Source organism: Coregonus clupeaformis, chromosome 10 (genome assembly GCF_020615455.1).
Source record: "Coregonus clupeaformis isolate EN_2021a chromosome 10, ASM2061545v1, whole genome shotgun sequence".
Taxonomy (NCBI): Eukaryota; Metazoa; Chordata; class Actinopteri; order Salmoniformes; family Salmonidae; genus Coregonus; species Coregonus clupeaformis.
Window position 1 is genome coordinate 50,223,809 of NC_059201.1, and position 27,524 is coordinate 50,251,332.

The 27,524-nt window shown below is 43.2% G+C and overlaps 1 protein-coding gene across 2 annotated transcripts in view; it reads right to left on the bottom strand.

The window, feature by feature from the left end:
• LOC121575544 (thioredoxin reductase 1, cytoplasmic) overlaps positions 1-18,634 on the bottom strand; it is a 28,012-nt gene extending 9,378 nt beyond the window's left edge. Inside the window, exons 1-11 of one of the 2 annotated variants that reach the window (XM_041888714.2) lie at positions 18,241-18,634; positions 17,988-18,048; positions 15,610-15,719; positions 14,474-14,581; positions 13,718-13,790; positions 8,221-8,343; positions 7,729-7,871; positions 7,166-7,281; positions 3,345-3,570; positions 2,713-2,805; positions 2,343-2,419 (exon numbers count right to left, since the gene is read on the bottom strand). In XM_041888714.2, coding sequence (XP_041744648.1) covers positions 2,343-2,419; positions 2,713-2,805; positions 3,345-3,570; positions 7,166-7,281; positions 7,729-7,871; positions 8,221-8,343; positions 13,718-13,790; positions 14,474-14,581; positions 15,610-15,719; positions 17,988-18,048; positions 18,241-18,357 — 1,247 coding nt within the window. In that variant the 5' untranslated portion in view covers positions 18,358-18,634. Of the gene's footprint in view, positions 1-2,342; positions 2,420-2,712; positions 2,806-3,344; positions 3,571-7,165; positions 7,282-7,728; positions 7,872-8,202; positions 8,344-13,717; positions 13,791-14,473; positions 14,582-15,609; positions 15,720-17,987; positions 18,049-18,240 lie in introns of both variants that reach the window. The other variant, XM_041888713.2, reaches the window with a different exon arrangement.
• Positions 18,635-27,524: the final 8,890 nt, after the last annotated feature.

Consider the following 27,524-nt stretch of genomic DNA (forward strand, 5'->3'; position numbering starts at 1 on the left):
CGGGAAACTGGAACACACTGTCGTATATGTCGATCCAGAGCATCGCAAACATGCTCAACGGGTGACATTTCTGGTGAGTATGCAGGACATGGAAGAACTGGGACATTTTCAGCTTCCAGGAATTGTATACAGATCCTTGTGACATGGGGCGGTGCATTATCATGCTGAAACATGAGGTGATTGCGGCGGATGAATGGCACGACAATGGGCCTCAGGATCTCGTCATGGTATCTCTGTGCATTCAAATTGCCATCGATAAAATGCAATTGTGTTTGTTGTCTGTAGCTTACGCCTACCCATACCATAACCCCACTGCCACCATGGGGCACTCTGTTCACAACGTTGACATCAGCAAACCGCTCGCCCACAGGAAACCATAAAACGCTGTCTGCCATCTGCCTGGTACAGTTGAAACCGGGACTCATCCGCGAAGAGCACACTTCTCCAGCGTACCAGTGAACATTTGACCACTGAAGTCGATTACGACGCCGAACTGCAGTCAGGTCAAGGCCCTGGTGAGGTCGACGAGCATGCAGATGAGCTTCCCTGAGACGGTTTCTGACAGTTTGTGCAGAAATTCTTCACATTTTCATCAGCTGTCCGGGTGGCTGGTCTCAGACGATCCCGCAGCTGAAGAAGCCGGATGTGGAGTTCCTGGCCTGGCCTGGTTACACGTAGTCTGAGGTTGTGAGGCCGGTTGGACTTGCTGTAAATTCTCTAAAACGGAGGCGGCTTATGGTAGAGACATGAACATTCAATTCCTCCAGTCAGCCAAGTCATACCAATTGCACACTCCCTCAAAACTTGAGACATCTGTGGCATTGTGTTGTGTGACAAAACTGCACATTTTAAAGTGGCCTATTATTGTCCCCAGCACAAGGTGCAACTGTGTAATGATCATGCTGTTGAATTAGCTTCTTGATATGCCACACCCATCAGGTGGATGGATTATCTTGGCAAAGGAGAAATGCTCACTAACAGGGATGTAAACAAATGTGTGCACAGAATTTGAGAGAAATACGCTTTTTGTGCGTATGGAACATTTCTGGGATCTTTTATTTCAGCTCATGAAACATGGGACCAAACCTTTACATGTTGCATTTATTTTTGTTCAGTATATTTATATAAATCGGATCCGATATCTAACCATGCAAAATAGATCAGGTCTAGAATGTCTTTGGACAGAATATGCGTGTCTGTACCTACAAAAGAGAATATCATACCACTATGAACAACTTCTCAAGTCACATTCAATCAACAAGTAATTTCACTGTTATTCATTAATAACATAATTACACATTAACAAATAATTAACTTGTGTCAATAAATCACTCCTACACATGTAAACTACTAGTCTGGTTGATACCAAAGCCCTCCTGACGTGGGTCGCTTCAGCCAGCCCCGTAAACTACACTCATGTAGCGAACCTGGTGCACCTTAAGCTGTGTGTGTCAGTCAGCCCCATGTTAAAGAGATTCTCCGGTACTTTTGTATAATTCTTAGCCAGTAGTTCTGAAAGTAGCGCTCACGAGCCAAAAATGGTCCCCGAAAATGGCATACTACGTCACATATGTGCAGAGATGTGCATTGCGCTCTCTTTTGCTCTGCTGTGTGCAGATCTTGCTTGTTGTCACTCAAATGACGAGGTGCTGAACCTCATTGGCTAGAACTCAAATTGCTAGGGGGCTGGCCCACATGGGGGAAAATGTAAGGAAAATGGCGCAGCACAGCTTCCAGTAAACAGTCACTTTCAAACTAGGGATTTCGTGGCTAATTGAGGTAAGACAGTAATTCTGCATGTATGAACTACACATTCACGCATCCATGTCCTTAAATGCTGCTAGGGAACCAGTCATATGACCGAGGCATATGACTGACTAAGGCGCTCTCACTCATGCGCTTGCTTAATCCCGTTGGCCTAGAGGGTACTCTGTAGGGCTGACCCATTCATAACTGAACCCCATGTTAGGAACACTATGAAAACACTTCTTCCTAAATCAATCCAGTTTACATTATTGGAAAGAGGCCTGAGGTTTTTAGATACAGTTACGTCCCAATGTAACAGCACAAGGGGGTTTCTCTCCTTACAAAGCACAAACACAAAAACTCTTATCCCCACAAAACCCCTCCCCGTCAGTTCACACACACATTCCCACTCACTCCGCAGGCTCTGGTGTGGCAATAGTGCTGAATCACCATGACTGTAGAGAGCCTTAAAGGTACAGGCACGTACACACACCCTTGTCTGCGTCTCATTGGTGATAGCTGCGAGGGTGCATGGGCGGATTAATGAAATAAGGGAGCGAATAGAATAGAAGAAAATAAAAGGAATGTTTACTTACTTGGGGTTGACTTTAACTCCGGCTTGATCCAGGCCGATCTTGCCTGTACACGCGTCACGCCCAACGGCTATCAACACCTGAGGGAGGACAAGGAAGTCACCGGGTTAACGGGACCATTCTCCAGCTGTAGCATGTCATTAAAACATACAAATAAAGCCCCGTCATCCCTACAGAGCAAGAATGACTCCAGTTTGCTAACAAAACATCTTATAGTTATAGTTAAGGCTCAAAGACTGACAATCATGCAGAGTGCCTAATGCAATAGGTTAAAGAACTACGTTTGCAGATTTAAGTAACAGTATTGGTTTCATTCATAAGTGAAGATTTACTTTGGCTAATGGGGGTTAAGGGGACGTTACTGCATACGTACAGTGTTGTATTCTCCCTCGATGGTCTCGTCACTCTCTGTGCTCTTGGCTGTCACCTTCAGCCTCCCAGGAGTGCCTGCCTCCAGCTCCTCCACCTGACATACACACACACACACTTAAAAACAAATATCTTCCATACAATTCATTTTATATCTAGCTACAAAATTCTCTCTATAATACTATAATGGCCAGGGCCGGGTGAACTGAAGGCATCTTTTACTCTGAAAGATCACGTGGTTTTATATTTAGTTCACCTTCACAGGCTAACATCCATGACAGTTAGACTTAAACTGATGACAGGATTCTTCCGATAAATAGCGGAATATTACATAACTTCCCTGATGACAGAGCGATTTAGCCTCAGCATTTCCAAACCATAAAAAGGCCATAAAGCTAGCCCTGAACAGCTGAGTAAAGAGAAAAGGGCATAGTATTAGTACCTTGGTTGAAATACTATTGAAATAATTTCAAACACTAGCTGTGCTTGATTGCGCTTACCGGTTGCAAGGGAACCAATAGAAAAGTCTCATAAGTGCAAACTTTACCCAGGCTAAGGCAAACGTTCAAAGTATTTGAAAGACTTCAAATACTATTTGAACCCAGGTCTGGTAGTAGATCATTCACATTGGCTCACCTTGACGGGGACGTACTTCCGGAGGAACTTGACACCATGCTCTTCCATGTGCTCACCGGCACGGTTGGCCATGTCCTGGTCGAAGCCCCTCAGCAAGATGGAGCGCACCATGACCGTCACGTCCAGGCCCAGGCCCGCAAGGAAACCCCCGCACTCCAGCGCCACGTAGGATGCCCCGACCACCAGGGTCTTGCCGGGGCAGTGGGGCAGCGAGAACAGGTCGTCGCTGTAGCATAGACAGGGGAAGATCAGCCAGAGTAGGGTGCACCTCCATTAAACCCATAATGCTCTTAAAATGTATAAAAACGCCACAATTCACCTATTCTTTCTGCGATTAGCAAGTGAAATACCTGGAATGTCTGATTCATTCACTAGACCAGTTCTCACCAACCGGTCGATCTTCAAGGCATTCCTAGTCGATAGCCAAACATTTGTAGAAAAGCCAACGATAAAGCCTTGCGCTACTATTTGTTTTAAATTCATCCTGCATGGTTGGTGGTAGGTGCACTTGATTCAGCTGCCCTGCGCGCCGTGTAAGCGAAGTGTTCCCATTTAGATCCATTTCATTTGTCTAAAAATAAAAAAGGTACAAACTCTGCGGACCCGGTTGGCTAAATCAAGTGCACCTATTGCTGGCCAATCGGACTCGGATAGCTCAAATCACTGTGCCTGCAGCTTCCACAGCAAAGATTGATACTAAGTGAGATATTATCACTTTTAAAACAATGACCAGAGAGAGACTCAAAGAATGTAGCGAAGAGCTGCTGTTTTTATGAGTGATTTCATGTTTAAGTTTTTATTCAACACTTTACAAACCATAAAACGTGTTTCTCCCTACTTCCACTCTCGCTGCAACCAACCAGCACTGCAGCTGCAATAAATGAGTAGCCAAGGTAGAAATGATACAGGTGGAATAATACAGGTGGAAGACCGTGTCCCCTCTCTCTGAGCAGTCTCACCGGAGGAAGGGAGAGAGCAGGGACTATGACCCTCTGCTGCCCTTTCCCGCCATTTGTTGAGACTAACAAATCAGAAAAATCCAGTAAAACAAAAAAGCAAATTTAAAATCATGCTCAGTTTACAACTGATCTATATAGCTCAAGTTTAGAAATATAATATGGTCTGAGAAGAACAATATTGGCAGGCCAAATATGCTGTGATAATGTATTAGGCCTACTGCACAAACCTCATTCTTACAGAACAGTTTTTATTAGGTTAATGTTGCACTGGCTTACATTTTTTAAGTCATGTTTTTTTTTTTTTTTATCTGAGTGGTAGACCTCGGCTTGGATTTTGACTGCGAAAGTGACCTAGACTCAGAAAAGGTTGGTGACCACTGCATTAGACAAAATAACTTACATATTTACATTACATTTACGTCATTTAGCAGACGCTCTTATCCAGAGCGACTTACAGTTAGTGAGTGCATACATTATTGTTTTTTCATACTGACCCCCATGGGAATCGAACCCACAACCCTGGCGTTGCAAACGCCACGCTCTTCCAACTGAGCTACATCCCTGCCGGCCATTCCCTCCCCTACCCTGGACGACACTGGTTATGTAGTCTGAAATGTGTCTGGGCGTGAACTTTGAGGCCAGTCGACAAGTATGTCCTCTGAAAAGTTATTCTGTCACAAAACAACTATTAGGCATAGAATCTGGTTTAAAGGTACAGATATGGATACCAGGGTCTGTCCCTATGACATGTAGGTTAGCAAAAGCCACCAGCATAAAGGGGTTAATCTTCTAGAAAACCTGTGTTTAGACCGTTGGGAGATTATAGCCTTATTAAATGAGTGACCTGAGATACAAGACCTCCTGTGGTGGAAATTAGATATTTGAGCTCACCTGGGGAGGTTGTGTGTGTGTGTGTGTGTGTGCACGCGTTCCAGAGCACAAGCTTAGCTGCAATGATCCACATCCCTTATGTCCATCAACATTTCAACTGCATGTCAGTGTAAGATGGGAATTACCTGAACTTGTCCAATGAGAAACTCGTTTCTAATTCCGTTGGAAAGGGTTTTACTACAGTGTACTCTAATGAAACCACCTTGCAGTGTGTTTATACAGTGCATTCGGAAAGTATTCAGACTGACCTTTTCCAAATTGTTACGTTAAAGCCTTACTCTAAAATGGATTAAATAAATAAAATATCTTATCAATCTACTCACAATACCCCATAATGACAAAGAGAAAACAGGTTTTTAGAAATAAAAAAACAGAAATGCCTTATTTACATAAGTATTCAGAACCTTTGCTATGAGACTTGAAATTGAGCTCAGTTGCATAAGATCTATATAAAAGTTCCCACAGTTGACAGTGCAGGTCAGAGCAAAAACCAAGCCACGAGGTCGAAGGAATTGTCTGTAGCGCTCAGAGACAGGATTGTGTTGAGGCACAGATCTGGGGAAGGGTACCAAAACATTTCTGCAGCATTGAAGGTCACCAAGAACCACCAAGACTCTTCCGAGAGCAGGCCGCCCGGCCAAACTGAACAATTGTGGGAGAAGGACCTTGGTCAGGGAGGAGACCAAGAACCCGATGGTCACTGACAGAGCTCCAGAGTTCCTCTGTGGAGATGGGAGAACCTTCCAGAAGGACAACCATCTCTGCAGCACCACCAATCAGGCCTTTATGGTAGAGTGGCCAAACGGAAGCCACTCCTCAGTAAAAAGGCACATGACAGCTCACTTGGAGTTTGCCAAAAGGCACCTAAAGGGCTCTCAGACCATGAGAAACAAGATTCTCTGGTCTGATGAAACCAAGATTGAACTATTTTGCCTGAATTCCAAGCGTCACGTCTGGAGGAAACCTGGCACCATCCCTACAGTGAAGCATGGTGGTGGCAGCATCATGCTGAGGGGATGTTTTTCAGCGGCAGGGACTGGGAGACTAGTCAGGATTGAGGGAAAGATTAATGGAGCAAAGTACAGAGCGATCCTTGATGAAAACCTGCTCAGGACCTCAGACTGGGGGAAAGGTTCACCTTCCAACTGGACAACGACCCTAAGCACACAGCCAAGACAACGCAGGAGTGGCTTTGGGACAAGTCTCTGAATGTCCTTGAGTGGCTCAGCCAGAGCCCGGACTTGAACCCGATCGAACATCTCTGGAGATCTGAAAATAGCTGTGCAGCGACGCTCCCCATCCAACCGGACAGAGCTTGAGAGGATCTGCAGAGAAGAATGGGAGAAACTCCCCAAATACAGGTGTGCCAAGCTTGTAGCATCATACCCAAGAAGACTCGAGGCTGTAATCGCTGCCAAAGGTGCTACAACAAAGAACTGAGTAAAGGGTCTGAATACTTATGTAATTGTGATATTTTAGTTGTACATTTGTTATATATTTGCAAAAGTTTGTAAAAACCAGTTTTTGCTTTGTCATTATGGGGTATTGTGTGTAGATTGATGAGGGGAAAAAACTATTTAATCAATTTTAGAATAAGGCTGTAACATAACAAAATGTGGAAAAAGTCAAGGGGTCTGAATACTTTCCGAATGCACTGTATCTTGTTGTGTTAATTGAATAACCAGGGCTTTCCCCTGGCTGGACAGCAGTCAAATTGGATTGTAGGTTAAATAATTAACACGATCCTCTGCCCAGGTGTTGCTGACGCATGCCAGATCTGGATAGGTATTTTACATATCAGCTACCCACATCATATGTTATAGCAAGCTGGTGCCCGACGGCACAGTCGATGAGGTGGGACGCAACCACTGGTTGATGCATGCAACGTCTGAGCAGGGGAACGCGCCCATAGACATAATGCCTGCTGTGTACTAGGATGGAGGTTGGGAGTTGGGGGGGGGTTGGTCTCACCTGGTGATGCAGTACTCTTTGTCTCCGGGGATGCCCAGGTAACGCGGCCTCTCGCCTGTCGCCAGGATAAACTTAGCTGCCGTGTGGAAGGTCTCCTTTCCTCGCTTGTTGGTCGCCTGCGGAGGGGAAGGAGGGTGTCAAACATTCTTCACCGATTTCTCTTACTCTCTTACACACTGAAAGAATAGACGTTAAAAGTCACCTAGCGTATCCCCGTCTGTTGCGTAAAAACCTACAGTATGGTTTAAATGAATCGATGCATCAATTCAAGGGTGAGGTTTGAAACCATCCACGAGAGAGACATTAGCTACTGTACTACGTGTTGTGATGTGTGTTTGTACAGAGCCATTACATATCTTTGGGGTTTGTTTATGATAAGCCAAGGAACTAACACAGCTAGTTTCAGAATACATTATGCGCTGTGCATCTAAAAAGTTCATACATTTTACCCATTAGAAGACAGTCAATTAAGTATGAAAATGTAAGGCAGTCAATTCAGAATGAAAATGCATCAGAAAATAACCATGGTTAGACATTTGCTTATAAATTCATAGGGTGCCCACCTTGATTTTGTGCGGCTCAATGAACTCTGCGTAGGAGTTGACGTAGTTGACGTTCTTGTCGCGCAGCGCCACCCGGTAGCCCCAGTTCAACGAGCCAATGTAGTTGTTCACCGCAGTCTTCATCGTCTCCCAGTTGTGCTTCACTGTGAACCAGACCAGAATGACAAAGTCAACAGAAATGACCACACAACTATCTTTAGTCATTTATTACCCTTACTGAAAAAGTACTCAGCTGGAAGTATTACATTTTGACCTCATCATGACATGAAGAGGGCTAAAACAAGAGAATGTTTGTTTTCAAAGAAAAAAGTGAGTACTCTTATACCTTCTCATGTTTCATGCCTAGCACTGACCATGGCTCTGTTCCAAATATCCTTAAAAAAGTATACTACTTTAGATGAGGCCATGCGTTGAGCATGCTTTCCAAGTGACTAATACATACATTGTAACCTAACTAGTCAGCTTCCAGCTGACCTTTGACACAGACGCTACCTGTCTCCTCAGGCAACTCCCAGCCAAACTTGCGGGCGTCCTGCATGGAGGTCCCTAGCAGGGCTGTCTGGTGCATCAGCTTCTTAGGGATGCAGCCCACGTTCACGCACGTGCCGCCCAGGCCTGTCCAGGGACATGGACACATACAGAATCACACATTTGAAGATTGCATTTGGATCCCCATTGAAATATACAGACATGTTGCAACTGATAACAGCGGTATTCTGCAAGGTATTTTTATTTATGCTTCGGTGGGATTGCGGCAGTTTCTGTAAGATTGTATGTCTGAAACAACCAAAAATGTTCAGTCGAAGACACGCTCGTAATATCATATAACTATCTTCAAAGTAATGACTCGGGATGTCGGGTATAAGATGAAAGCTTCTTTTAGTAATAATACTTGTTCACGCTACATTTCACCACTTTAGATAGTTCAAAACAATAAAATAAAGTTGTTAGCGCAAGCCAGGCTAATCACTCATCACTTGTTTATAACTGGAGCATTCTCGTTCTCACTTCCTGTTGCAAAGCATTCTGGTACTTGCAGTCAATAGCGTAATCCAATACAACAGAAAGATGGTACATCGTTCTCAATCTCCATCACATTAAATGTAATCCTATTACTACTACTCTGTAGATAATATCTTTAGATCAACTCAACGAATTAACTGTAAATCTTAACTCTGTAACCCATTAAAGTTACCTTATCCTCCCCCCAATAAACAACTGTTCATCTAAATCAACTGAATAGGTCTCAACAAAGTCCCTGAGGTAGTGCAAACTGAACATGACCTAACTAGGCCATCTCGGCCTGGAAAAAGTTACTCGATCTTCCCTAGTTTCCAGGTTTGTCTGGGTGTCATCTTCTCCGATGAGTGCAACGTCACCCACTTTCAGTGGGGTGGGCTGTGGTGTGTCACAGTGGTGTGCTGACTAAGTCCAGCAAGTAGTCTCTTCGCCAGCTATTCCAGAAGCTGGTTACAAGTCTCTGCCTGTACTTCCATCTGCATGTCATGTCCTCCTTGTTGAGCGTCAGTCGGAAATAGCTTGTGCGGCAGAGGTTTTTACCCACCAGGAAGTGGGCTGATGTCAAGGACTTGTGGTTCATCCACTTCATTGTACTTGAAGGTCAGAGGCCTAGAGTTTAGGATTGCTTCAACCTGTCAGGACTGTGCACATTACATTTACATTTTAGTCATTTAGCAGACGCTCTTGTCCAGAGCGACTTAGTAGTGAGTGCATTTTCATATTTTGTTTGTACATTTCTTCAAAGTTGAGCGAAGCTCTCCCGAGAACTTTTCTCAGGCATGTTTGACTGATCTGACAAGTCTCTCACAGAATCCGCCCCACCAGGCTGCTGGCTCTCCAATTATCCTCCAGGCAATGCCCCTTTCTGAGAAGAACTACAAGAGTTGTGGGATTGCTTTCTACAGATTCTACAAGTCCTGACCACCTCTCTTGAACGTTTTTGCATTGTCCGAATAGATTACTTTGCATAATCTTTTGAAGATTAATCTTCAGACCTAACATGAATGTCTCTTGACTGATCTGAGACCAGATCTACATCTACTGCTCTGGGTACAGCACAAGTGAACAGCGCAATGTTGGACTTCTTCACAGAACCATTTGCTTTCACGTAGAGCGGTCCTGCAAGATCCACATCTGTGGTTATTCTGTCTTTTGGTAAAAGCACAGTGACCTTCTGTCCAGCCTTTGCTTTGAAACTCTTGCAGACTGTGCATCTAGCCACAGTGCTCTTGACTAGCCGTCTAGCACGCAACAGCCAGTATCTGTCTCTGATTGCACTAGAATGTCTCTTACTCCAGAATGCATCACCTTCTCATGATAGCACTGCATCAGTATTTCTGAGTATCTGGGTTTGCTCTCTGAATGGAAAGTTGGACTGTTGCATTCTTCGTCCTACACTGAGTAGTTCTTTCTTGTCCAGGAACGTTTTCAGTTCTTTGATTTTACAGTCATTGTTTAGGTTTTTTCCTGCCTTCGGTAGTTTGATCTCCTGACTGAAACTCGTGTTACTTTGAGACAGGACTTTTCTGCTTCAAACAGTTTGTCAGCAGTCAGTTCACCTTGTGTCTGTGTTTGTATAAGCATTGGCTATGAATCTCTTTATCCAGGCGGTCACTCTGAACACTCTTTTCAGTTTGCTGTACCCTTCGAGCTCCAACACTGGTGATGTCTGTGTCATTTGCAGTGACCTGTACAGTGACCTGGTGACTGGACTTAAGTTCTGTGTTCACCTCTTCCGGAACCTTGTCATCATCAGTTTCCTCTGACTGATCGCTAGGTCCGTTCCACCATAGCTGGCTCTGAAGTTTTGAAAAGTTCGTCCTCCTTAGGAAGATCGGCTGGATTTGTTTTCCCTTCAATATATGTGACCATGACACTCGGTTGGTCAAGGACTGGATCTCTGTCACTGTTTGCGACAAACAGTTTCAATTTCTGAGCTGAGCTGCAAATCCAATGCAGCACAATCATCGAGTCTGTCCACATTCTGATCTGTGTTTGTACCATTTTCAATGTGGTCATCAGATTGTTTGCTAGTCTCGCTCCAATCACAGCTCCCATGAGCTCCAGGCGTGGCAGCATCATTTTCTTGAGTGGGACTAGGCTTGTCGTTGTTTCTCCGTTTTGTGTTTCACCTTGCAGGTAAGCTACTCTTGCGTCACAGAACATGTGCGGTTTCCTGGTGTGGCTTTTCTGCGGCTGCATATCTGTTCTACACCACCTTGGCATGGCACGCTGGTGTAGTTCTGAACACCACTGTTGCCATTCTAGTGTCAAATCGGGAGGTAACTCTTCGTCCAAGCAGAGTCCCATCTCCCACATTTCCTGGAACATGCACTTGATTCTGATGGTAAAGGGGGTCAGAAAGCTGATAGGGTCGAAGATGCGTGCAAAAGACTGCAAAACGCTTCTCTTTTTGTTCTCCTTTTGCTTTAGAATGCTCAGTAGCCGTCTGAGGTCAATCAAATTAATCTGTTTCTTGTTTCCACACTAAGCCTACCACTTTCAGCACTGCTCCGTGTGTTCCTGCCCCCAACGTGTGGTCAGTTGTCGTACTCTCCTCCCATTTTGTTTTCAGCTCAGGAGAGTCATCCACTTGCAGAGGTCCATGCTTGCAGTCGATAGCATTTGCTTTGCAGTTGTCACATAGTTAGCCTTTCCAACATTGTGTGAACTTGAAATGAAGTAATCTACATAGAGTGACTCAAATGTCCCTCTACAACTTCTGGTTGTTCTGTTTTGTATTGTTTCAGGTGCTTCCTGATTGTAGCTGCGAGCAAGAATGGACTTGGGGAAGCTCCAAACACCACTCTAGTCATCATCAGCACATACAGCTCCTCTTCATTTTCTCAATTTGGTGACCCACAGGAATCTCTCGGCGTCTCTGTCTCTCTGCTAGGGATATCTGCAGAAAGGCTTTCTTGATGTCTGCCATGAATGCGATCTTGTGCAGTCTGAACTTTATCAGAACGCTGAGCAGACCTGGATTGATGTGTTGTCCTTGGGCACATCCTCTGCCATATCCTATTGTAAGTAGTCCTCCACTACTGCTGTACAATGTCACATCCTTCTTCAGTCCTTTCCTCAGACCTTCAAACCGTTTCATGGTGATTCTGTAGTTGTCTCAGGTTCTAGATGTTTTTGTTCTCATGGCAACTCCACATGGTATAGTCCATCACTGGTCCCTACACCGACCATCCAAAGGTGCTCTCTAAAGCAACTAGCATCTGTCAGTCTCTCCACTGTTAGATACTATCTGCCAGTAGTAGTCTGCTCCTATCAGGACAGAGAGTTCAGGATCGTCATCTCCTGGAAAGTCTGCGAGCTGCAGTCCTTTCCTCTTGAGCTCATGTTGAATCTGCTCACCAGGAACCTTCCTCAAGGCTGTGCATCTTTTAGTAATAATACTTGTTCACGTAATATTGTACCACTTTAGATCATTCAAAACAATAAAAGAAAGTTGCTAGCACAAACCAGGCTAATCACTTAATTGGTATTCTCATTCTTTCATTTCCTGTCGCAAAGCATTCTGGTACTTGCAGTCAATAGCGTAATCCAATACTAACCAATGATACAGAAAGATGTACATACACTATATATACAAAGTATGTGGACAACCTTTCAAATTAGTGGATTCGGCTATTTCAGCCACACCTGTTGCTGCCAGGCGTATTAAATATAGCACACAGCAATGCAATCTCCATAGACAAACATTGGCAGTAGAATGGCCTTACTGAAGAGCTCTGACTTTCAACGTGGCACTGTCATAGGATGCCATCTTTCCAACAAGACAGTTCGTCAAATTTCTGCCCTGCTAGAACTGCCCCGGTCAACTGTAAATGTTGTTATTGTGAAGTGGAAACGTCTAGGAGCAACAACGGCTCAGCCGCGAAGCCGCACACAAGCCTAAGATCACCATGCGCAATGCCAAGTGTCAGCTGGAGTGGTGTAAAGCTCGCCGCCATTGGACTCTGGAGCAGTGGAAACTGGAAACTGAAGTTCACTGAAGTGATGAATCACGCTTCACCATCTGGCAGTCTGACGGACGAATCTGGGTTTGGCGGATGCCAGGAGAACGCCATCTGCCTCAATGTATAGTGCCAACTGTAAAGTTAGGTGGAGGAGGAATAATGGTCTGAGGCTGTTTGTCCGTGGTTCGGGCTAGGCCCCTTAGTTCCAGTGAAGGGAAATCTTAACCCTACAGCATACAATGACATTCTAGACGATTCTGTGCTTCCAACTTTGTGGCAACAGTCTGGGGAAGGCCCTTTCCTGTTTCAGCATGACAATGCCCCCATGCACAAAGCGAGGTCCCTACAGAAATGGTTTGTTGAGATCGGTGTGGAAGAACTTGAGCCCTGACCTCAACCCCATCAAACACCTTTGGGATGAATTGGAACGTCAACTGCGAGCCAGGCCTAATCGCCCAACAGCAGTGCCCGACCTCACTAATGCTTGTGGCTGAATGGAAGCAAGTCCCCGCAGCAATGTTCCAACATCTAGTGGAAAGCCTTCCCAGAAGAGTGGAGGCTATTATAGCAGCAAAGGGGGGACCAACTCCATACTAACGCCTATGATTTTGGAATGAGATGTTCGGCGAGCAGGTGTCCACATACTTTTAGTCATGTAGTGTAGTTCTCGATCACATGAAATGTAATACAATTACTATTGTACATACAGTACCAGCCAAAAGTTTGGAGACATATTCTTGGTTACTACATGATTCCATGTGTTATTTCATAGTTTTGATGTCTTCACTATTATTCTACAATGTAGAAAATAGTAAAAATAAAGAAAAACCCTTGAATGAGTATGCGTGTCCAAACTTTGACTGGTACTGTATGTCAATAATATATTTAGATAATCTGAATGAATTAACTGTAAACATGAACTTGGTAACCCATTAAAGTTAATAAAATGCTGGTTGAAGAAGAGTGACACATGAGGAGTACGCCAGGGAAGCCCTACTCACCCCAGGTGTTCCCTTTCGGCGTGGGCATCACATAGTCCAACACCATCACCTTCTTCCCCAGCATCGCTGCCTCCTATCCCAAGAGAAGCACAAGAAGGCAGACGTCCATTTAGACAACTTGATTAAAGGTAGACTCAGCGATATGCAGAAAGTAAACAGCATAGTGGGTCAATTTCTGCAACAACTAAGAGCGTTGAAGCGCGAGGCTCAACTTCTCCGCTGTTTTGGTGCCCTGGCTACCACGCGGTGAACAGCGCGAAGCCAACCCGTGCACATGTGCAGATACTATGTGTGACTGTGTGAAAGCGAAGTCTTGCATCTCGCTCATCTCAATATCTGCGGTGCTGCTCGTGGCAACTTCATTTCACAGAGTCTACCTTTAATACAACCACAGGTCGACTAGCTCAGCTTATATGGTTAGTTTCATCGCTGCTATGATGACACATCAGAAATCCTGTGTCTGAAAACATTACTAGCAGTCATATCCTTGCTCCCTCCATCGTAACTTCCTCTCAAAGCTCTTTAGAGGAGAAGGTTTGAGGGAAACCTCAGATCCTCTCCTCCAATCCGTTTTGAGAGGAATTGAGGAAACAAGGACAGGGGAAGCAAGGATTGGATGGCTAGTAACGTTTTCAGACACAACCCATGATAGCCGAGACTAGAGCCTTCCTTCAAGGGCCTCAATCCTAGTACACTAGAAAGGTGCAGGCCTGGAGTTATGCTTGGTTTGAGATGCATTATCTGGGAGGCTCTCACCTTTGAGCAGGCCAGGCCTCCCGATCCGCCCCCGATGACGATGAGGTCGTACTCGTAGACCTCATTCTCCCCGCACAGTAGCTTCTGCAGGATGCCATCTTTGTGGGCCTGGGAAGAGGAGGACGACAGGTGGTCAGCTACCATTGTGAAAACAGCATTAACCCAACAAAATTGTGCATGGCTGTGAGGTTATTCTACATTCAATAGCGATGCCGACACCATTCATACCGGAGAGGGCATTCTTCATGCCACATAAAATGCCTTCGACGGAACTAAACCAGCATTTTCAAGATAAGGGCAGGAGACAGAACGTATGTAAATTTAAGGATAATAATACATTATACACTGAAGGAGAATGTGTTGGTGGCTTCAAGTGAAACATAAGCTAGTGTGTCATGCTGACAAAGTGCCACCTTATGCTAGTCCCCTGTAGCTCAGTTAGTAGAGCATGGCGCTTGCAACGCTAGGGTTGTGGGTTCGTTTCCCACGGGGGGCCAGTATGAAAATGTATGCACTCACTAACTGTAAGTCGCTCTGGATAAGAGCGTCTGCTAAATGACGTAAATGTAAATGCATGAGCTAATTGCAGCTCAGTGCAGAGGGAAGAGGAGACTTTTGGGTGTTCTTAAGTAGCCATTTTTATGTAAATAGACGTTTGGCAGTGGTATCAGGCTCTTAACCACACTTGACCCAAATAGATCCACTCAACCCTTGTTTCTGGGAAATGGACAAAGACACTTCAGTAATATTACAATGCAATTAAAGCCTGTAGTGGGCATCATTTACCACATGCTAAAATGCAAGGGGAACCTATGACATCAAATGTAAATGTATCTTTCTTTGCCAAAACCTGACATTTTAGCAGAAGTTTGAGGTATGGGCTCAGCTGGTACAGCATGGTGCGTGCAACGCCAGGGTTGTGGGTTCAATTCCCACTCGGGACCAGTATGGGAAAAAAATATGAAAATGTATGCACTCACTAAGTCACTCTGGATAAGAGCATCTGCTAAATGACTCAAATGTAAAACATCAAAACAGGATAAGCCCAAGATTCTAAAAGTTGGTGGCATTTGCAAAAACACGAGTGATATGACAATGAAGTTGTTCTTGAAGTCTTACACTACAACGACCCATACCTGCATTGTTTTGTCACAGCCGCCAATGTGGGTTTTGTTGACGAAGACATTGGGGACAGTTTTCTGCCTGGTCATCTCAAGCAGCAGTTCTTGATAGTTTGATCCATCCTCTAGACACAACAGTTAAGAGATGTTAGCAGAGTAGCAGCTAAATGTATATGAAATTAACCATTCATCCACTGCTCCTTTCATATCTCTGACATGTACACTAGGGTCATATACATGACATTCATACAAACAGTACATGTATAAACATTACAGATGTCCCCGACAAAATAACAACTTGAAACAATGTATCAACTATTAACTTGCAACATTTTAAAAAATATTCTGGGCACTCAGTTTCCTGTACCAGTGAGCTCAGGACAGACACTGCTGTAGGCTATTTGCGCAAGGGATAAGAAGTAATCAGGTAGGCCTATCTTATGATGTTTCCACTGGATCAGAGCATGACATTTTTCCCTTTCACACTGAGTGGTTATCGAAAGGGAGAGAGCTGGAAAGATTTTTCAAATACATTGAGGATATATTGTCATTCTCAATTATGTAAAAACAGACTTTGTTTGGTTGCTGTTTGAGGTGAAGAAAACATTACTTTGAGAAGCTCTACACCGCATTAGTGGTGATGCGTTAAGCCAATCAGAAATAGTATCAGATCCCCAAAATGGGCACATTTATATGCCTATATTTGTGCACAGGCCAGGTAGCCTATAGGCCTACTTCTAGGCGTAATCAGGTGCGCGTCCTTACTCAACATTGACAGGAGCGCTCCAAACAAAAGACAATGACTAAATTGACAAAACTTGTAAATGGAATGAAATAAATCAAAACTTGTGTTGCATAGGTTGTGCGCTCTGCAAACAACGTGTCCACTCCGACAATGAGAACAGTAAAAGACTGGAATAATAATATATTGAATGCATTAACAGAAAATAGCATAACACAACAAACATTGTAGATTAGAAATTATAGGAATGAACAGTAAATGTAATACTGGTGATATATGTAATGTGGAATTGATCAAATGCAAACAATCAAATGCAAACAATTCACAGAATGAACTTATGAAACAATGAATGTGCACAAATTGGCGGGAGAGAGCGCATTCTAGAGAGAGACGTGCATTGTGCATTTTAGCCACACCTCTTCTTCTTGGCCTGTGTCATCCCCACGGCCTCTGCAATCGATTAGTCTCCGCAATGGATTAGTTCACTGAGATGGTTGCGAATAAGACCGGTGTCTCGTGTATCATAAAAATATATATACACATTTGTAGTCCCCTGTAGCTCAGTTGGTAGAGCATGGCGCTTGCAACGCCAGGGTTGTGGGTTCGTTTCCCACGGGGGGCCAATATGAAAATGTATGCACTCACTAACTGTAAGTCGCTCTGGATAAGAGCGTCTGCTAAATGACTAAAATGTCAATGTAAATGCTTCTACTCAACTAAAACTAAAATCTTGCACGACCAACAGCCTATCGACTAATTGGGGTCAGCTGTAATATACATAAAACATACATCAACTTCAATTCTAAGTGCTGGTAGTCGGCTCAGTCTGATGTAAATGTACTTTGGGTCTGTTCTGCAAACAAACACAGTTTGTTTAAATACACTGCATACTTCAGTACTGCCAATCTTTTCTTAGTGTATTTGCCAGAGCAATTTATGTAGTGCCCAGTGTGTATTTATACCAGAACAGCTGTGACTGGTGAGTGAGAAAATAGCCAAGCATGCAGAGGATCGAGAGATGGAACACTGCCAGATAGATCAAGGGAGTGACTCAGCACATTTTGTGGTGGCCCATTAGAAACATTGACAGTGCATTCTGTGGTAAAACATTAACATATTGACTATGCAAGTAAAAACCATTTTAATTTGTGAAAGGGCACCCATTAGCCTCTTTTTACCTTCTGATCAACCATTAACAACTGAGAAATATCAGATAATGCAATAAGGAACAGCTTTAAGGTGAACTTGAGAAAAAAATATGTTACTACAATAACAGATCCTGTACATATTTTTTATGTTTCACCATTCAAAAGACATATTGCAAATGTGTGTATGGTCCATCAACATTTCCCAAGTACACTTAATTTACTAATTTAGCCCTTGCACTTGAGACAGTCCACACTGACTGAGTGACAGTATAACCAGGCAACTGGTCAGGAGGTGTGGACCTTTAGTAAAGTACTACTCAATACCTTTTGAACTTCCATTGAAGGCAATTTGCTAATTCAATGATATCCCAAAACGTATAGCCAACTTTACTGAGGCTAGAAAAGTAGACCTCATATAACGAAGAGAACTACATGTCAGACTTTTGAATAACGGCCTTCCAAGAAAGACGCTTGCCACCACTTTCCTGTGAACAATTCCTTACCAATTAGATCCAGCTCCACCACATTGCAATTCACGTTCAGTTCCTTGAACAGATCCTTCACCTGGAAAGCAAAACACATATGCTGCTTGAATCCCGTTGTTTTATCTTCGCTGGATTATATATCTAGTGTGGTACTGTAACGTCAGTCATTTACAACTGTCTTGAGAAGCTAGCAAGTAGCCGGCTACCTACTAACTAGCAAGCTAGGTAGGTAGGTAGACAAAAATAAAAAACACAAATATTTTGGACTTACTTTCACACAAAATGGACAGTAGCTTTTACTGAATACCAACACTTGGTTTGAATCAATAAGCGCCTGTATCCGAGATTTTAGTTGATTCCTCCCAGTGTCATTGTCGATGGGAGGCATTTTCGGACGATTTCTGCCTGGCTTGCCTCCTGGTAAGCTTCAATTTGTGGAGAGAATAGCCAAACTCCCTCCAACACGCAACCTAGCTGTTAAACGATGACCCAGCAAGTCCAATTTCTTAACTGGTTGTCCTTGCGAATCACAGATAGAGAGAAACTACCTTGCTAGCTAGATATAATTCTAACAAGTCAATTTTTACCCTCATGTCGTTTCAGCGCCCGCCCGGTACATCAACCCCGCGAAATGTCTTCAGTAAATCATGTTTAAGAGGTCAAAGAGGAAGAGCCGAAGCGAGAGGGTTTACTCCGCCCAGAATCTGTCCACGTCAAGCAGATCATTCATTATTAAGCAAGTGAGGAGTTTTTGTATTGTATAAATTCGGATTAATATCACGTGTATGGCAATGAGAGTGTCGATTTAGTCAAGATAAAAATTAATAGCTATTTTCGTAATGCTTAGGTTGTTACGAGTGTACTGTTTATATCGGAGTTGTCCCTGTTGAAATTATTAGTATAGGCATATTCATAACGCTAGCGTAGCATCTCATTCTTCACTGAATACAGGCGGTTGACGTCAACACCACTCATCAAATATTCAAAACATTATTCAAACAACGAGATGTATCCACCAATCCAAAGAGAGGAATAGGCGGGAGCGACAGCCCATCGTTCCGCTCTGTGGACAACGAATCCGTTTGTTGGGGCGGAGACACAAGCATCTCGTCATTATATCCAGTACCTCTGGTAAAGTCTGTATAAAGATCGGGGGGTTATGTCTGTTTACATGCCTGAATGTATACTAACCCTTGTTTCAAACCTTACTCTGAATAAATATATTTATATGTAATCCAACTACATTATAAGATTAAATTGATGAAGCAGTGAAATTGTTATTGATAATGCACGTGATATTAATCTGAATTTATAAAATTTTTGGAGGACGCGGACCAACAGGCAATATTTTCAGACAGCTATAACATTACTTTTGACAGGGTTTGTTCTATCCCCGGATCCTTAGGACGTCCCTAACCCATTGAAGTTTAAATGTAAAATGGTTGAATTAAGGGTTTCGGTTAGGTAAGGATTATGGTTAAAGTTAGGGCAGGGTCCCGAGAACCGAGTTTGGGAAATGCTGGGTTAAGGTTTAGCACTGAACCTTTTGAAAGCATTCCTAATCTTAGTCAGAGACGGAAGAGGAAACGAAACATCCCACTCCCTCATTTGTTCGGTTTCAATGGAAGTCAATGAACTAAATACACCAGACCCAGCTGCTATCGAATTGGTATCTATGGGAGAGCCACCCCCCTAAGTAGCCAGGAACTGACCATTTGTTTAAATGGAAAACGACCTGGGTGCACTATCTTCATTTATCCACCATCTTCGTCTGAGTCGCTCCAATGAAACATCCTTGATAGCAGAGAGGAAGAGTCAATCTTTGCGATAGCCACAAGCAATATTATTACATTTACATTACATTTGAGTCATTTAGCAGACGCTCTTATCCAGAGCGACTTACAGTTAGTGAGTGCATACATTATTTTTTATTTTTCATACTGGCCCCCGGTGGGAATCGAACCCACAACCCTGGCGTTGCAAACGCCATGTTCTACCAACTGAGCTACATCCCTGCCGGCCAGTCCCTCCCCTACCCTGGACGACGCTGGGCCAATTGTGCGCCGCCCCATGGGTCTCCCGGTCGCGGCCGGCTACGATAGAGCCTGGATTCGAACCCGCCACTCGGGAGGTTGTTGAGGGGGGAAAGCACAAAGAAAGACATAAATGTATCTATTTGGATCTAAGACTACTATAAACTTGACTTCTCTGGATTTGTGCTTTTATTAGGCTACATTAATTATTTGATATAATGGTTGTTGTATCTAATGTTATGCTATTGTTCAAAGTCATAATCCATTGCAATAAGAAATTCATTACTCAGTCCCAGTGTTTTGGCTCATAGCACCATCTGCTGGAAATCAAGTGTACATTTAGATTTGATTGGGATACCCATTACCCAATGCCAATGGCAACAACTAGTCTTCCTGGTGTCCGACCAGGGCCGGTTTACCGAATGGGCAAGCAGGGCACGTGCCCCGCCCAACCCTAAAATAAATATAAAATGGGCCCCCGGAGGTGGAGGCCCCCAGATTGCTTATGACATGTTCATATGCTATTGCAAAATGTGTAGAATTGCAGGAAATTAGCTTTAAAGGGGAATCAGGGCTTGTTTTCATCATGTCCGAGGCATTTCTAGGTCAGTGAGATGCGTTTCACGCATAATTGCCCAGGAGGAAGGCAGGTCTGGGCTTCGCATGCTGAATGATACACCCAATGATGACTTCCGGTGTTTTGAGATCTGAAAATAAATGTAGTCCTGCTTTCAGCGATGCTCCTATCAGCAGATTCATTGCTAAATATACAAGTGGACACCTTTTTTCCACTCTCTGAAAGACTACAACTCCTGTGGGGTGGTGCTTCATGCTCTGGCCCTGTCACTCCCCAAAGGCAGGCTTTTTTGAAAGGGAGGCAGACACTAAAAACACAATTCTCTGGGCAAAACTGAAAGAACTGACCAGACCACAATGGCTTCAAGTGATTCCTCTCATCAACACTAATTCGAAGATGGAGCTTTTTTTTTGTTGCTACATGGTGACATTCAACCATACATGTTTCAACCGGAATATAGCGAAGAGGATTTGAAACAAAGAGTTGGATTTAGCTAGAAGCTCAGCTACAACCGATGCCATGACAAATACAGTGGCTAGTTAAGTAAGTTATTTTTCTGCAAGCCACCTAGCTAGCTAGCTAACTTTAGTTTATCTACGGAAACCCATATTGTGTATGCTGGCTAACGTACTACTGTGTTACAGTGGGGGAAATCGAATTATTGTTCTGTTAGCTAATTTAGGTAGCTAGGTAACTAGTCTATAGCTAGCTAAGTTAGCGAAACAACTACAAGTAGCCATATCTATTATGACAAAACATAGAAGAGGTTTTACAATCAGAGATCTGTTATATCTCGATTGTAAAACCTCTTCTCTTTTTAGTCGTTGATATGGCTACTAAAAAGCAAGCTATAATGTTACAACCAGCCACCTAAAGCTAGGTTTACCAGCAAATGTTAGCACATGACTAGAGTTGGCTAGCTAGTTAGCCTGGCACCTGCTAACTTGTTACTATGCGCCAGGCCTCCCGTTTGTAACTTTTTAGCAGCTGTAAATAGTTTTACTAGCTAGCTATGTAACATAATTGCATTTAAAAATCACAAAATTATAGGCATGACGCAAATAGGGTTACAAACAGATGTAAATAACAATTATTGGCTATCCAGCAAGCTAGTTAGCTAAGTTTACTAGCTAACAATGATGAGAAACCTAGAAATGCCTCGGACATGATGAAAACAAGCCTAGTTCCCCCATGGTGAAATCCCCCTTTAAAATGTAAATAAACAACATACACAACACATAAAGTCACACAAAAGAAAGCCAATTTGCAATTTTATTTGATAGAATGAGAGACACTGTCTGCAAAAACATACAGTATTTTTTGTGTTTTGATGTTACCTTTTACATGCACTGAAACCCCAAAAAGTGTCTTAAACACCAATATTCAGAGTGAAGAACCACTTGTTTCACTGTTTTAAAACACATTCTGTGTATCATAACACTTATATTGGATTTACAGCCTCCAAACACCAGATCTCAACTTAGGTGCATTACTTATCATGGTTTCATTACACAGTGATGGTGTTTTGAGTTTTTATTTTAACACTGCATTGGATTGGGTTCCTTTAACTAATGGTAGGATTGTATCTGGCACAGAAACTATTGGATTGGTTGCCTTCAACCATCTGGAACTGCATGTTGTAATAGAATGAAATGAAATAGAATAAGTTGTGACACTTAACTATTGTTTGACTCTTTCAACATGACACTGAACCCCCCCCGATAAAGAACCCAAAATATGAGCTTGTTTTACTCCAATGTTTTGTGTGACACACACAAATGTGGTCACAGTTCACGTGTTGAGAAACAATATTTGTTACTTTTGAGCCATCCACTGTGGGTTATTATTGTGGTCCTCCATGTTTTACATTGATTTACATTAATACCTAGTGCTACCACGAGAGGGAAACGTTCTGAGTGCTGCTACTGCATGCTCACGCTGAGACAGAGAAGAAGCACTGAAGAAAAAAAGCTATTTTTCTCTCTTTGTGTAATTTCTTTTATCTTGCTTTACAGGTTTGTACTATGTACAGTATAAGCATATGTATAACTTTGCAATCTGAAGATGACATGTTCAACATACCCAACCTTTGCAACCCTAATTATGACTTAGTAAAAACGTAGACGTTTTTCCTATTCAAATTGAACGGACAGTAAAAGAGTATGTGATCTGTTATTTCTGCTGCTGGACAGTTGGGAGTAAATATAATAATGTTTTCATTTATATATTGAAACAACATAAAATATCATTTGTTTTTCTGAGGTATTCCAAATACTTTCAAATATTATTTGTTTTCCTGAGACCTGTATGCTATTAGTTGATTAGCTATATTCAAACCAACTAATCGACTAGCGGACTAAACTCTACTCCATGTTAAAGGAAGTTTCTGATGAACTTCACCAATGGCGTGGAGCCGAGAACAGGCTTTGTGGAATATAGCTCCGACTACATCGATTTGGCCAAGGTCAATACTTAAATAAATGTACAGTACATTATGAAATGCCCACCTTGTACCTATGTTTGTCCTCTATAGTTGCGTGCCTTTCTTTGTTTGCTGAACGCCATACTTTTTCAATAAACATTAATCAAATACCACCACTGACTGTTTCCTTGTTGAGATTCAATGGGCACATGTACTGTACATTTGCATTGAGTTGCCATTTTAGAGCACTACCACTATTATAACTTATTTCATAACCATAAATACTTTGAGATAAACTAGCAAGCACACACATTTTCTTTAGGAAATGCACTTTTGTACTAGTTGCAGTTGTGACTCTATCCACTTGTCTTCGACAAATGTCATTAACGCGTACATAAACTATGCTTTTTCTTAGAATGAGTGAGGGAAAACCATTCTATTTAAAGACTTGGAGTTCTTATACAAGCACTCTCAGAAGACTTTGTACAAGTCAGACAGAGAACAGCACTCAGGCAGAGATACAGAATTTTTTAAACTTTTATTTAACCCATGGAAAAACACATTGAGACCTAGGTCTCATTTACAAATGTGCCCTGGGAACAATACAGAAAAGAAACACTGGTAGCTGCATTCATGTATATAATATCGCCATAATCTATAACAGGAATAAATGTAGACTGAATGATCTGTTTTCTACTATTTAATGAAAGGCAAGCCCTATTCCTATAGAAGAAGCCCAACTTAATTCTTAATTTCTTGACTAAATCATAAACATGCTTTTTAAAAGATAGCTTTTCGTCAATCCAGATGCCCAGATATTTATAGCCGGGGACGTGATCAATGGGGGCACTATCTAACATACTTATGCACAAATCATCAGTTACATTATTACATGATTTGGAAAATAACATGTACTTGGTTTTACCAGCATTTAGTACCAACTTCAGGTCAACCAAGGCTTTCTGCAAGGTAGTAAAAGCAGACTAAAGAGTCAACAGAGCCTGAGCTGCCGTAGGTGCAGTAGCATATACAGTGGGGAGAACAAGTATTTGATACACTGCCGATTTTGATCCAGAAAATCACATTGTATGATTTTTAAGTAATTAATTTGCATTTTATTGCATGACATAAGTATTTGATACATCAGAAAAGCAGAACTTAATATTTGGTACAGAAACCTGTCCACACACTCAATCAAACAGACTCCAACCTCGCCACAATGGCCAAGACCAGAGAGCTGTGTAAGGACATCAGGGATAAAATTGTAGACCTGCACAAGGCTGGGATGGGCTACAGGACAATAGGCAAGCAGCTTGGTGAGAAGGCAACAACTGTTGCCGCAATTATTAGAAAATGGAAGAAGTTCAAGATGACGGTCAATCACCCCTCTATGTGTTAATGCTTCCGCAACTTGTTCTCCCCGCTGTACAACAGTGTCATCTGTGTACAGTGTGATGGACGGAGTCAGGCGCAGGAGGGTAATCACTGAATACAGAGTTTATTCCTTCGTTACACAAAATACGCTGGAATAGCGACAAACGAAACAGGCACAGGGGAAACTATCTACCCTGGCAATACACTGTAACGGTATCTCCATACAATACATAGGCACAGGGGGAAAATCTACCCTGGCAACAAAATGGTACGAGTAGCTCCACCGAGCTACACTACTCTCACATTCAAACAATCACCCACAAGGACAAGGGGGCAGAGGGAACACTTATACACTGACTAATGAGGGGATTAGAACCAGGTGTGTGTGATTGACAAGACAAGACAAATGTGATGATTATAATTGGGGCGCCAGTGGTTAGTAAGGCGGTGACGACGAACGCCGAAGCCTGCCCGAACAAGGAGGGGAGGTAGCCTCGGCGGAAGTCGTGACAGAAAGTTACAATTTTGTACAGAGACCAATGCTGTTAATATAAATAGTGAAAAGAACTGGACCAAGAATCGAACCCTGTGGGATACCTTTTGTTATGTCTAGAAATCAGTAAGTACACACTGTGTTCTGTCTTTTAAATAATTCTCAAACCAGCTACAAGCAGCCCGATCTAAGCCAATCGTAGAGAGTTTCTGAATAAGTAAGGTGTGATCCAGTGTCGAATGCCTTGGACAGGTCAATGAAGAGGGCAGCACAGTGTTTCTTCGTATCTAAACAATTTATGACATAATTTAAAACCATAGAAGTAGCAGAGATGGTACTATGACCTGGTCTGAACCCTGACTGTTTTACATTCAGAAAATATGTAGCAGTTAAAAGGGATCTAAGCTGAGTATTAATCAATGATTCCAGGATTTTTGCTAGGCAAGAGAGTTTGTAAATGGGACGATAATTATTTAGATCACTTGGGTCGCCACCTTTATGTAGAGGAAGCACATCAGCCGCCTTCCAAACGCTAGGGAAAATACTCAATATAATTGTCAAGTAAAAAATATGTGTTAATGCTTCCGCAATCAATCAAGCAGAAAGCTGTACTAAGAAGGGATTAAGCCCCTGTAGATGTTTTTACATGAATCATAAGTAATTGTTCCAATACATCAGAAGTAGACAGTTGCTCTAGAGAGTACAAGGATTGACTGGGGGTTGTCTGGTCCTCTATCAAGTCGACTAGTGGCTGGGAGAGGGACGAGCAGTTTACTGACTGACCCAGTTCTATTAAACCAAGATTTCTTTCAAACCAAAAACCGACGGACATAAAATGTTGATTAAAAGTATGACCTATAAAATGTTTTTCTATAATGATGTCAGAGTTTAGTATATCTTGCTTGGGTAGGGAAGGAGAGGAATTTCCATGCTTTAGTGCCTTAACCTTTATCCAAAATGTATAGATGTCAGCCCTCATGAAGACACTGTCATGGAAGAGTCATGTGAAAGTTATGCAAGTGGGATGGAGGACGGCAGCCAGAGGAGAGAGATGTTAGCCCTCATGAAGATCCTGTCGTGGAAGACTATGGAATAGGACCAAGTTTGGGAAACCCTGCAACAGGTGATTGACCTGAACTCTCTGGAGCTGTCTTTTAATGTTGACAGACTGCCTCTTTTCAAGAGCTCTGGGAAGTCCATGTGGCCTGTCCTCTGAGCAGTCATGCTTAGTCCAGTGACCATTTTCCCAACAGTACTGACCTGTGGACTGAAAAGGCAGACTGACTTTGCATTCCTAGAGGACTCGTGGCTAACCTAGATGAGATTTTGGCGAATGGCCTGGACTACAGAGGGAGGAAATATAACGGTCCAATACTTTGTGTGTGTGATGCTCCAGCAAGATCCATGGTCAAGAACACCAAATGTTACTCGGGGTACTATGGATGTGAAAGATGTACCCAAAGAGGGGACTGGTTCAACCGAGTGACATACCAGGAGACAACTAACCTAACCTTGTGCACAGATGCATGATTCCACGCTCAGACTCAGCCAGAGAACCACCATGGCAACACATTATTCTCTGACCTCCTGGTTGACATGGTGCTGTGTTTCCCCATCGATTACATACACCAGGCCTGCCTGGGGGTCACCAAAAAACTCCAGGTGACCTGGTGTAGAGGGGAGAAAGGGATGAGAATCTCTGCCGGCCAGGTGCAGGTGGTGAGCAGCAGGCTCCTACAGTTGAGGTCGTCGATCCCCTCCATCTTTGCCCGCACCCCCTGAGGCCTCTATGAGCTTGAGAGATGGAAGGCAAGAGTTCTGCCAGTTTCTCCTGTACACGGGGAAACTGGTGCTGAAGGCAGTCCTCAGAGAAGGACCTTTCTACCAGCCTTTCCTGACCTTCAGTGTTGCAGTTGGGTTGCTGGTGAGTCCAACACTGGTACAGCAGCATCACCACTATGCTCACAACCTGCTGCAGTACTTTGTGGAAAAAGGACGTGAACTTCATGGGGCCACCTTCCTTGTCTACAAAACGCACACCATGCTGCACAGCAGATGCTGTCAGGTTTGGTGGCCTGGACAATTGCAGCACTTTCATGTTTGAAAACTACCTGCAGACAATCAAGAAGATGGTGCGATCTGGAAAGAGTCCCATGGCTCAAATAGCCAACAGACTGGAGGAGAGTCTGACCAGGCCAATTGAACAGCCAAAAAAACGAACCACAAAAAAGAGGACCAGGCCTACCTGTTGGAAGATGGAGAGAGCTGTGAGCTTGTGGAGGTAGTAGAGAAAGAGGGAAAGGTGCTGTGCAAACTGTACCACCAACCAGAACCTCTGCTACTGGAGCCATGCAGCTCATCCCTGATTGGTGTGTACAAATACCACAGGAGAAACACAGTTGTAAAATGGATACCGACCACGGAGATCTGGCAGAGGGCCATACGAGTGGAGAGAGGACAGAAGACCACTTTTGTGGCAGTACTACATCAGGTCTGAAGATGCCTGCTGTGGAGACTAACACACACTGACACAAACACAGTGGCTGACCTAGCTGAGATCTTGACGGATGGAAGGTGTTCCAATGCCACTAGTGGCACAAACGTGGGCCTGACAGAGCTGACTGCTGAAGATGCAAAGTTTGAACTCTCTGGAGAG